Source organism: Myiozetetes cayanensis, unplaced genomic scaffold (assembly GCF_022539395.1).
Source record: "Myiozetetes cayanensis isolate MyiCay16 unplaced genomic scaffold, myiCay2020 scf18, whole genome shotgun sequence".
In the NCBI taxonomy this organism is placed as follows: Eukaryota; Metazoa; Chordata; class Aves; order Passeriformes; family Tyrannidae; genus Myiozetetes; species Myiozetetes cayanensis.
Window position 1 is genome coordinate 7678118 of NW_026087389.1, and position 13180 is coordinate 7691297.

The window sequence follows — 13180 nt, forward strand, 5'->3', positions numbered from 1 at the left end:
CAGTAAACCAGACAGTGATAAGATGATGTTTAACTTGCACTACTCACAGTGAAACATGACGGAAACTCAGCCATGTGTTCAATATATCCATCCATTTTATGTTTTTAAAATTATGACACACTGATTTCCTGACAAAGAGAAACCTGAACAAGATTTAAAAGCAGTGAAGAGCAAAAAGGAGTAAAGGCTAGAGACTCCTGGAAAAAAAATCTTACTTTACTGGAGATAAGACAGAAATATAGATTTGGCTTTTTAGCATACTATATGATTAGAGTCCTTTATGGCTATCTGGACCCCCAAAGACTGTAGGAAAAGGAGAGACAGAAGACTGTAAGAAAACAAAAAAAAAACCCACATGTAAAGTGTCATTTGGAAGGAAAAATAAAATAATTAAATGTGAAAATCCCCAAGCCATTTCCTTGTCTGAATGATTAAGTCGGGGTGCTGTAAGAAATGCAGATGGAATAAGCAGAGCATGCTAAATTCCCTGGACACTCTACAGCACAGACAGTATTGAGCCAAATCCTCACTCAGAGTTTCACCAGCCCATCTCGCATCAAAGTCACCTGAAGCTCTAAGTATGCCCCTAGAAGTGTGGATTTGGTCCTTGGAGAGAATATTACAATAAAATTACTTCAGATAGTCATAGTCTCCCACTGTGATATATTCCCAATTGTCTTCTTTAGATCCCTCTATCATTTATTGACCTCTACTTTGCTTCATCCTGCCAGATAGAGGTAAGGAAATTTGAAGAGCAACAAGTAAATGAAATATAAGTAAATAAAACCAATGGTGGTTCCCTGTTTCACAATCAGTCTTTACTGTGCTTGAAGCCAACAACAGAGATCTTTGCAAAATTACAAATTACTAGATATGCTGGATGCCAAAAACAAACTCAGCTTCAACAGAGGGTGTTGGTTCTCTCCTACGTACCAAGAGAAGATGCTGTGCTACGTTCATCATTTAATGTCATAAAGTGTGTGCAAATCCAAACAGACCCACAACTGCACCAACAGTAAAACTACAGAACAGAAAGGATCCCATTTCTACCATTAGGAAGTGAATATCCCCTTCCATTCACAGGTGGACAGAGCAATGAACACATCCTATAGGTGATTCCAAGTGTGATAGAAAGTCTTAATATTCAGGGCAAACAATAAAGAAAGAAACAAACAGTAACTAGTCTTAGTTTATTCCCTGTAGTAAAGGTTTTAGTGCACTGTAGACCACACATTTTTTTCTACATTAATGACACTGATTATCATCTGCCTGTGATAATATAAAACACCAGAATTCAGTGATATGATGAGAGGTAAGATAGCACACAGTGATAAACTTTGGCAAGGTTACCTGAGCATTCAAATTAGAGCAACTAACTGTAGATCTAGACCACACCGAAGTTAGTATGTAGATTCAAAGAGAAAAGGATGAAAATCAAAGACGTTGCAAGAACAAAGACACCATCAGAACCTGGAAAGTCTTCTGAGAAACACACTTGAAGAACAGAAAGAACTGTTAATGCAAATGATTGTTTTGTAATAATAATTTAGTAAAATGAATCTGTCAACATAATGTAAAAGCTTTTTAATTGACATGAAAGGGTGTCAGCTCTTCATTTTCTGCTGGGATGGTTTGTGAGGTTTTCTGTTGGGGTTTTTTTTTTGGACGCTTTTTTTTTTCAATGGAAAAGAACTTGATATTCTCAAAAACATGCATGTTGGTACTTGTGGCTATGAAATCAACACTGCTCCTTCAGAAAGCCAAGCTGATGTTCCTATAAGCAATTTGGCCTAGACAATGCAAGTTTGTTCATGTAAGAGTAAAGGGATGAGGTCTTTATGACATACTGGAGTATGGTCCTTGGAATAAGATCCTAATTTACTAAATAAATTACTGTATAGTACTGTATAATGGTGTTCACATTATAACTGACAATTAGCACCATTAAAGAGAACGCTCATAAACAGCCAAAGCTCACATCAAATTAACACAGTCATGATTAAAATCACTCTTCTGATTTCTGCTCTTCACAGAAATAATCAGCATTTTGCATAAAAATTAGTACGAAGCAGCTAAAAACGAATTACAAAAAAAATAAAACCATGGCTATGCTGGGATGGTGGGACTGCACTCCACCAGCACAGCACAGCACTGCCACGTCAGCTCCTCTGTTGCTGTGAAATATTAAGTTGTTGGGTTTCCCTCGGAGCAGGGAGCCTGCATGGACCTTGTGCAGCCAGGGCTGGTAACCGGTGCGGTGACACGGGAGATTAAAGTGCTGCAATTACTCCTCTTGGCTCTAATGAGGGGAACCTGGGTTCTCTCCTGGCCCGAGGGAAGCTCATCTTCTTTATTTTAATTCTGCCACTCAGCCATTTAAATGGTTTTCTAGCGTTTGCATGTTCATTTATTCTGCTGCAGCTTCAGAAAGAAAAAGAAAAACCTGAATAATTATAGCAGAGAAGAACAATAACAAAATACAAAGGAGTCAGCAATTCATTAAAATTTAGAGAATGCAACATTTAAAACTTTTCTTAACTTGAAAAAAAAAAAAAAAAAAAAAAGGAGTGAGACTTTTTCTGAACTGGCACAGAGCCCAAATCCTCATTAGGATTCACACTCCACTCACACAGCAATACACTAATGGTATCACTTTAATCTTCAGCATCACAGCACTGGTTCCTGGCCTCTCCCAGATGTTGATGCTAAAATGGCAAGAAAGAGCAAAAAAGAAACTTCTTGCCAGCACTGAGCAGGGCTGGCATCAATCTGGATCCTGGCTGTAGGTGGAAGTTTGAAGCACAGGGACATCTCTGCTCGTGAATGCTACTTCAGAGACAGCCAGGCATGTAATGGCTTCATAAGGCTCAAGTATCACTAAGGAAAATCTAATCAATAAATAAGCAATCAAGGCCTCTAATGAAAGAATACCTTTACATATGCCATGGTTTAAAAAGGAATCACAATATGCTACATACTCATAAAAGTACTGCAAGATAATACGCCTTTGATCCAACATGCCTTTAAAGCAGGAAACACAAGGATGTTCCCATATATCTTACCAACTAATTTAACAAATAAATCACAAAAAAAAATGATCCAGATGGGCTTCAATGAAGGAAACCAATTAACGTAGACAGCCTTACCATCTGACACATTAGTTACAATAATAAAAACCAAACAACATGGTCAAACAATAACGCTCTGTATTATATCTGACATTTCTAATTAGTTTCTGCATCCTCTTCAAGAAGAAAGACTACCAGCAAGCACTTTGTTTCCCAGAGGAAAAAACTTCTAAACTTAATGTGCGCAGAGCTCAGTCTATGGATGAAGCTGATCTATCTGTGTTCCCTTGGGATGTGCTTTGGAACTAATGGGTTTTGCATAGTCCACATCTGGTTGCACAATTAGACACAGAAAATATTTCCCTTCGGCTGCATCACCACTGTAACTGCTGTAGACGTGAAATGCCAATACCTGCATGCTACTTTAAAGCTTTACCTACGTCCATGGGCTCAGAATAAACAGAATGATTTGGGCTTTGATTTCTGTAGGACAGAATTTTGGTTTATCCTTTCTACAGTCTTCCTAGAAACGCCACTTCTCAAACGAAGCGCAGTATTTTTGGCACAGACCTCCCAGCATCAGGCAATTAGGATTGCATCAGACAGTTGCAAGCTGCACTACAATTAGCATTACAAATTAAAAGCTTCACCATGCATACATGTACAGTTACTGTTTGAGAGGTGTAACGCCAACTCTGAGAAGTGGTTTTGTATGCACTGGCAACAAAGACTCAGTTTCATCACCTTAGACCTACTGGATCCTTCAAAATCCACTCATGGAAATCCTTCTCAGCATATGATTGAAATTTAGAATTCTTGTGTAGGAGGCAAATAGGATCACAAAGGGGAAAGTCTTGGTTTGGAAACTTGTTCTTCCTTTACAAAAAAGCAAAGAAATGGCTGTGGGAATTCTGCTAATGTCATCATACCAAGGAAGGGCAGAGGACAGAGGATGATGTCATTGCAACAAACACAAATCACTTGGAAAATTATGTTTTCCTTATTAGGATTAACACTAAACCTATCTGATACAGCAATTTATTTTGCACAGCATTCACAAACAAGTGACGTAACTTCTTAAAGGTGGTCAAGGCAGTTTCCTTTGTTTTTCACCCTCAATTTTAAAGTAGAAGGAATTAGAATTCCAACTAATTGAAAAGAAAATTAGGAATACTTAAGCCATGGGAAAATTATTAATTATTTCTTAGGAATTTGCTTATTTCCAAAGTAACCCATTTATCAAGCCAGCATCGAATAGCCTTGGCATCATAAGAAAGGGCTTGTGAATTCTGACACAAACAAGAAGGTCCAGGCTTCTTCACTACCTCCACTCTTGAAATTTCTGCAGAGGAGCTGACTGGCTCTGTAGACTTTCTGAGTGCGCCTTCCTGAGGTTTAAAAGTACCAGTACTGCCAACTGAGACAGACTGGGCAGCATGACAATGTTTGGCCCTTTGCTCCATGTTCTCAGGGGTGGCCCCTTCTGAGAAATCATAGCTACATCAAAGAGAAGATGCTGGAAAAGCTCAATAAAAACAAGATAAAATCTTGGCCTCTCAACATACAGTTACACAACTGGGAGATAAAAAACGGCTTCTAATTCTTGTGTGATGGGGCAGTTTGAGCAGGTAGGTGAAAACCAGAGGTTTCGGTCATGCACCAGAGTCTACTACAACCTCCCTTTGAACTCTAAAAGCCCCTTTCCACCTCCTAAAATACATGGTTGGCTAAAGCCACATGTGATGAATTATGGCACGCTGGGGGCTGAATCAAGTTCTTGCCAGACCCAGCTCCCAAGACGACCATTTCTGCCCACCCGTGAGCTTTCTGGGCCTGCGCGTTCCAAAATGCCACTCTCAGAATGCGTGTTATCTGCTTACTGACAGGCAAAGGTGATACCAGATAACATCTGCTTTACCTCACCATCCCAAACCTTGACTGCTGAGTGAAAACCATCAACAGACTCTGTTGACACAGAAAACACCGCGCTGATGACAGAGCGACCTGGGGCTCAAGTCACAAGCCAAGACCCAACCGCATCAGGCTCCCCAGCAGCCCCTGGCCTGAGACTCTCTGGGACATCTGAAGGCCTGTCCCTGCAGCCAGCTGCAGCCAGTCACCCATCCCTGCGCTCCCAACACGGCGGCGCTCCCAGGGCGCTGTGCCCGCAGCGGTTCCTCGCTCCCGCCGTGGCACAGTGCCCTGCTCTGATCGCTGGGCGGCCGTCGGGTCGGGGCTGGCGCAGGCCCAGCTGGCTCCAGCACAGCCTGAGCAAACACAGAGCTGCTTGCACGGATCTCTGTAGAAATCCTGTTAGTGCAAGACAAGGGACAGCACCTGAATCCAGGTAGAGAGAGTGCCATGAGTTTGTGCAAGGAAGCAATTCCGATGACAGGCAGCGGTCTTGGCACGATGGCTCCCAGCCCGCCGCTATTTGTTTGTGAGCATCGTGGGAAAGGAAAGGTTTGGAGGACAATGAGGTCACTTTGAGGATATTTGTAAGGAGATCCTCCCACACTTGGAAAGCTTACCCAAGAAACGAGAAAAGTGGCTGTTTGCAACTTAACCCATGGGACACGAGAGCTGGCAACGTCTGCAAAGCAGAGCTCAGAGCTGACATTGCAAAAGCACGTGAGAGATGATAGATAGAGTGCTCCGAGGGCCGGAAGGGCCTGCAAAGTGATATGTTCACTGAAAGAAGCATTGACTCATTTCACAGTCGCCTCAGACTACAGCAATACGCTCTGATTTTGATTTCCCCGAGAACATAAGCGTGTGTGTCTTTCCACTCACCTCAACAGGGAACCTCTTGCCGTTGATGCTGTGCTCAGAGCCAGCTGATCCATTGCTTTGACCCCAGTGAAACTCCACTTTCTCTGCCTTGAATCTTCCTGGTAACCCGGCACCACTGACAAAATAATCGTCCTTCAGCAGGATAGCAACTGCACACACAGAACAATGAGAGAAAAACTCTTAGCACAGTTTTTCTGAAGCATTTACGGTTTTTGCTCATTATATCAGAATACTTTTTCTAATGCAAGTAAAATGTTGGGTCATCATTTTCTGCTTTACAGGGATTGGCTCAAAAAGAAAAGTCTACAACTAATGCTGGCTAATTATGGAAGTGATTATGAAGTTACACAGGCCACAGAAAATCCTAAAGTCTGTATTTCTCAAGGACTTTTTGCCCTCCTTATTGGACTTTGATTAAAATTTAAATGGCAAACTCCACCAAAACCTGTTTAATGTGGTTCCAGAAAGTAATGGCTGACCATGGTCCCTGCCCTTATAAACCACAGAAGGTCTGCAGATCACAAGTTAGGAAAAAAATAGATCCTCTGTTTCTTAGATTTCCTTTATTTTGTTGGTGGGGACCCCTGTGCCCTGTCCCACCTCCACTGCTGGACAAGGCGGGTGCTTTCCTCACCCTCCCTGCTCCCCCTCTGTAAAACGGAGAGAGGGACAATAACATTTTTGAGACCCACTCATGAGACATACTCCATGAGAACTTGGTTTTACTACAGTAACTCTGACATTATTATTACGTGATTCAATAAGGGTCAAAAGGATCCTCTTTGTATTTTCTTTTCACTCCCAAAAGCTTTTGTATTTTATGTAACAATAAAAGCTGTAGGTCCAAACAGAGGGCAAAATCGTACGGTGGGAGTTGGTACATGTTACAGGGAAGGTCTGTGGTCCAACCAAGAACTGATTCCAGCTTTCAGAAAGTTCCTGTCTGCTACTCTCACTACAAGATCACCTGTCTTTCCAGCATCTCCTATTTTTAATAAACACAACTCACAACTCCCAAAAATTGCTCCTTACAAAATCTTTTTTTCTCATCCCTCACAAAACTGTTGCTTAAAAACAGAACTAAAATTAGAATTTTGTTTCTGCAAAAGCCATTGCAGAACACTGCTTGCTATGCCTAGAATCCTGTGTTTAAAGATTTGGGGTTGGTTTAGGGATTTTTTTTTAAATGGAAATAGCAAAACCCACACGGATTTCTCTGTGTTCTCAAGCCAATTGTGTCATTGAAATGGGAATATTAATATAAATCCAATTTTATTATGTAAGATGGAGGATTTTATTACTGCTGAAGAAGGAAAAAAAGAAAAAGAAAGCTCCTTGTGAAATAAAAGTTACTCGTCTGTTGGTGACTCAGTGCGGGCTCTGTTGCAGGCCAGGCTTTCAGCCCTCCTATGAGGAGGGACAGTGCCATTTCTCCACACAGCTCAACTTTAAACTGTTTATGTCAAAACTATCTAAATGTTAAACTGAATGAGATGTTCAGATGCATCTAAATTGTGCCAGTGAAATCACCTGGCTGTTTTCTTCCATGATTTCTGCTTCTTTCGACAATTCCTTTGGATCCAAGTGTTTTTGTGGGAAAGTATGTGATGCAGTCCTGGCTAGGGGGTAGTGACTGTGTCAGCCAGGGTCCTACTGGTAGTCACTCTCTTCTTACACCAAATCTGTGAAACGTAAGTGACTGAAAGCACCACTGCTCCCTACCTCCCTTAAAAAATTCTCAGTGGGTTCAGCAGTACTTTAAATAGTGAAAATCTCATTCAATTAGTTATACATTCCATAGATAAAATTGTAGGAATTGTGGAATACAGGAAAGCAGATTCACTTGCATCTGTTAAAAACCTCTGTGGAGATTCAGTTGCATCTAATAAATATTTGATAGTTTCTAAATAATTTATGGCTCTGTCAGGGGTCATTTTACTTGTTTTAGATGAATAATTAAAAGGATAATTAGGAGGATGTACAATCTGAAATGTTCATCTAATTGTTCATTTTACAGTATTTCTTACACTGCTGAGCTGTACAACATGTGTTCCCATCACCTTCCCAGATTAGCAGCATCCTCTTACTGCCAGTGATTTGGAGTATTCCCTCCCTTTCATGTGACCTCTAGTATTCAGGACTGGAATAAACAAACATCACCTTACTGGGCTTTGGAAGCCACTACTTTTATCCAAGAATTTCTACAGAGTGCAAGGAATCAACCCCCAAAGCCCATTAATATAAAATATTGCATAACTGAGATTATAAAACCAAAGGAAGTGGTGTGGAGCCACCAGGACCACAATTGTGTGATGCCATTTGCAGGTTCAGGGATGGAGTCAGAGGACCACGACTTCTATGAGAGCAGGATGATGCACGTCACATAGGAAAAGTACATAAAAAATCCCAAACATCTCTGGTAGCCAGTTTCTTTAAGAGAAGAAGTTTTTAAAAGTTCCCAATGACCTAAAAAGGGGCAAAGTGGCAATATGTGTGTAATGCTGGCAGAGGTACTGCTCCCATGGGTGCTTTTCCATGGGGCAGGTTGGGCTTAAAAAAGCCTCATCAACCTCTGGCCCGGCTGACACTTAATTATAATGTGACCCAAATGAAAACAACTAATGCAGACATAACTTTGAAATGTGTGCATACTTTCCAAGCGATCTTTACCACTTAATACTATGGTCAGCTACTAGGGTGACAAAATCAAACCCACATTAGTGCTTTTGCCATTGTAATTGTACACAAAAGCATTTCTAGTCGTGACAGGGGCTTAACAAATCCATTTCCATTTTCTGACTGGAACGCTGTTTTCCATACATTGTCTGCCCTTTACCTGATATGGGGCAAAGGGTGGGGACACAGAAGAAAGCAGAACAAATCTAAACAGCAATAACCTCTTTACCTTTCAACATTTCAGAGCATAAAAATAACTCATTGTTCTATTCTAAAAAAAAAAAAAAAAAAAAAGACTAGGTCCTATAGCAATAACAATAACCTAAGTAACACATTTCCTGCCAGTTAATGAGCTTTAAGGTTAAGGGCCTTTGGCTTTGCCTGGGACCCCTGTCTCTTTTAACCAGTCATTAATTGCAAAGAAATGCCCTCCACATCCGTCACCATTGCTTAAGCAGTTATTTAGTTTACTCTCTCTGCCAGTCTGCAATACAAAGGTCTCACATGGCCATCTGCTCCAGGACTCCGCTGCCAAAATGCGTTGCAATTTATGGCACAGCCTGCCTCTATCTTCTACCCACAAGCCAAAACATCCTACTTGGTTTGCTGCTCTACCACTTACCACCTTAAAAAATAATCCCGGGCAACTTTCTTTAAAAGGTCAGAAAAGCAAGAAAAGGAATGGGACTCGATAAAACAAGGGAGGAGTCAGGAGCTCAGCAGAAGAAACCCGGGCTGACAGCATGGCAAAAAGAGTCTTCATGTTACCAGTAAAAGGCCATAAGTTACCAAAAAAAGTGACAGTTACTGTTGCTCTGAGAAGCAATAACTTGTCAGCAAAAATCCATACCCCAATGGGTGAGGAAATCAAATATAGCAGCAGTACTAAAATCACCCAGCAGAGAAGACTGAAGGTTCAGCTTTCATTGCCAACTGTGTAGAGACTGGAAAATATGCTGGCACGTTTCAGTTCAACAGAACAAGGTTGTGGCTTGTATCAGCAATAGTGCGGCCAGCAGGACCAGGGCAGTGACTGTCCCCTTGTATTTGGTGCTGGTGAGGCCACATCTCGAATCCTGTGTTCACTTTTGGGTCCCTCACTGCAAGAAGTGCTGGAGTGTGTCCATACATGTACAGTATAGCACTAGCACCCTTCTCTGAAGAACAGAATCATCACTTTTTCAAGGTATTTCTAATTACATTTATTACTGATTACCACAAACAACCTCTGTGACCATAAGGGCAAGGTTCATACCACGAATAGATTAATTAGGCACCAAATTTCCATAGCATTCAACCTTGCCTGAACCTCATGTTGCTACAAAGGGCGAAAAAGTCAGGATTTCAAAGCAATCAGGAGCATATCTTAGTAAAGCTGGAAAAAAAACCCCTTCAGTAATGCATCAAAACCCCCAGCTATGCTTGGTGGTGGTTTATGTTAACTGGATTTGCTTTGCAGTAAAAGAAAACAGGATCACAGCCTGCCACTCCATTTCATCTGAGGGGCAATAACTCTCAGCTCCTGCTAAGATCCTGAACCGCTGGAGCTGGATCTGAAGCACTTGCTGGACTCCAGGTCCTGGCTCAGATCCAAAATCCCCTGGAAGCCATGGGTGTATTCCAGGCCATGCTGCAAACTGCCTGAGCAGGTACACGCCCTGGGTTTTGCTAGCAGACCTCTGGCTATGGACACAGTACAGAAAGCATTATAGAGATGCATGTCAGATGTTAATAAAGATAAAAATATACTTCCAATAAATAAAATTGAATTAATTAGTGGTTTAATCCAATTCCCTAAAAATATTTGACCTTGTCAAATGAAGAGGGTGGCCTTATAATTTCTGTGTTTTACATTTTTAGAATTAAAGAGTAATCAAATGCATGTGGCTTTGCATATAAATCAACCTTGACCTTTCGGTGAACTGTTTTGGTAAAAATAAGCAGTACTCATGCCTGTTCTTTTTTCTCTAAAAGGCAGAACAGACAGAGCAGAAAAGAATTCAGTTCAGTGAAGAATCCTGTGCTATAATCATATCAGAAACACATTAATAAGGCCCTTCTACTCTGAGCAGTTATTGCTCTTTCTTCTCTAAAATCTTTCGGTTTCTAAGGTTTCCCCTTTTCTTCCCCCCAGAGCCCTGAATTTCAGCAGCCTTTTGGATTAGATGTTACAGCCTCCCAAAACTGATAATTCAAGGTTACACCTTGAAACTCTTACACTGCCTTTTATTCTGAGGAACAACTGACTACCAAGAGAATTAGTTTATACTGAGAACAAAAACAACAAAAAAAAAACCTTAAAAAAAGCCCCCTTAAAATCAATCTGCAGAAGTAGTTCTGCACAGAATGCAGAGGCAGAGGTAGGTGGCTCCTACTGGAAAATTATATTAAAAAAAAAAAAAAAAAGAGAGCCACAAAACCCAAACAACAGAACAATGAAAAAAGAGGAGGGTGGAACATGGCTTGAATTTTTAATTGACTGCAGGCAGGCTATGGAGACGAACAGAACATACCCGTTTTCCCTGTGTTTTTCATCCAAGTCTTGTTCGAAGATTCATTGTCAAAACCATCAAGCTGCAGCTCTTGATACTCATCTCCAACGTGGGCCAGATGGTCTACGATGTCTATAGGAGACTGGTGAGACCCTCCACACTTCTCGCTGGAAGCAACCCAGTGCTCGGGACCATAGGTACCTGGTAAAAAAATACCAATGCCAATTAACATTCCAGTGGCTCAATAGTGCTGGATAACTCTTAAGTGTGAGGATGAAGCACTTGGAACTCCCCAGGTAACTCCACTGCAGTTCAGCTTCTCACATGTGAAAGAGGTTAAGACACGTAAACTTATGAGGAGATTGAAATCCATTGGCTTTGTGCCTTGCTCCAACTTTGCCTCTGGCACTAAGGAACAATGGCCTTTTTTAAAAATTACTATTCTCTAAAACTACCTGCAATTCTCAAGCTCCTCTTGTTCAAGTGTTAGCAATTAACATGGTGATATGGGAACTCCCCTAAAGCTTCAGCCTTAATATATTACTATACAGTTTACCTTTCCACAATGGACAAATAATGTCACAGCTACCCATTAACTTGTGTTTGTGCAATGCTCCGCTTAAATAATATGATCTTTATTAATGATCTCATTTCTTTTGGAGGTTTTGAAGCCAGAAAAGATAAAAAGAAAGAATTAAACTAAATGTATATTAGTAAATTTGAAGAAAACAACAAGGAAAGAAAATTACTCTGGATGGAGGAACTAAAGAGGACTTCCTGTCAGGAAGACATTGTAACTTTCTTTTGTTGCTATTCTTACATGAGTTTTCTGGTTTCGATGAACAGTCAATTAAAATAATATGGAAAAACAAAAGGTTTGAGGCAAAGACCTTATCCTCCACATCACATACCAGCTCTAGGTGCACTAGAACACTCAGCAGTACACTTAGGAAAATCTCCCATGAATTTCAAATTTTTCTTATGATCTTTGTCCCCAAACTTAAATTGTATTAACAGAGACTAAGAGATTATCTTAGATCCTGAAATAACAGCACAGAGTTCTTGTAAAGCACTTGTTGCTTACAGTTCTTGAAGTGCTTTACAGCTGGAAATTGATGGCTGAGAAGGGAAACAATTTCCCAAAGCTCAACTACCAAAACCAACTTGAACCCTGCTCTCCTGAGACCCCTGATGTCACACCTGTATCATACCTCTGAACTACACAGTCAGCAGGTCTGTTCGATAGGCAGACAGCAGTAAATGATGCATCAATGTGCATTTATTAGCCTTGCATGTGAGGAGCACATGTAAATTCAATTAGTGCTACCCAAACCCAGCAGTTGTGAAGGCCAGTTTCTCTGGACCCTGGGTTTTAATCTGTCTGGTTGCAAAATGCATTCATGAGCTAATGCAGGACACTTAATCAATAGCAAGATTTTGTGCTATACTCATCACGCACAAATGCTGTCTGGTACCCAAGTGACAGCAAGAAAGTGTTTTACTTTCAAGTACAATTAGTCAAAACTGCAACATCCTTTAAAAATCATTTACATCATCTGCCCAGGTTAAAAATCAGTTTCATTTATCTCGTGGTTCAACTTGTATTGTCAGCAAAAGCCACTTCCAGTTAATTTCCCAATGTACCACAACCATGGAGAACAGAATTATTAAAAACCTTATGTGGGGGAAACCAAGAGTGTTCTGCTGAAATACTGTTATTTTTCTCAAATCAGGATGCTCCTAGTAATTGGTTTGCAGTGAATTAACTGGAAATTCAGATTTACTTTTCATATAACCTTGCATCTTACCCCACGAAATTTGGGAATTTGCTTTAAAATGTTTAGCACTACATATAATCAAACCTGCCAGCTCTCGTTTTTTGGCTTTGTTATAAACAAGGGGTGAGCTTTTCAAAAGCACTCTGCTCACAGAGGCTATCTCAGTGGTTTCAGCTGTGCATTCAAAAGGAGCTGTGCACTCAAATTCTTCTTTTTTAAGTATTCTGTGTCAATGGGAATTTTTTTTTTTTTTGAGTAGGCGGATTTATTTTAACAGAAACTGTAGGGTTCCTTCCGTGCATCTTGCCATAATTTTTCATTTACTTATTTATTTTAAGTATAGCCAGCTCTCAACCTATTTGCAGTGAAAACT

At 40.6% G+C, this 13180-nt stretch overlaps 1 protein-coding gene across 1 annotated transcript in view; it reads right to left on the reverse strand.

Annotated features, from left to right (window-relative positions):
- Positions 1–13180, reverse strand: part of PTPRG (protein tyrosine phosphatase receptor type G) — a 395341-nt gene that overhangs the window by 174579 nt on the left and 207582 nt on the right. Inside the window, exons 3-4 of the mRNA XM_050312873.1 lie at positions 11051–11230; positions 5862–6010 (exon numbers count right to left, since the gene is read on the reverse strand). Of these exons, the coding sequence (XP_050168830.1) occupies positions 5862–6010; positions 11051–11230 (329 nt within the window). The remainder of the gene's footprint in view (positions 1–5861; positions 6011–11050; positions 11231–13180) is intronic.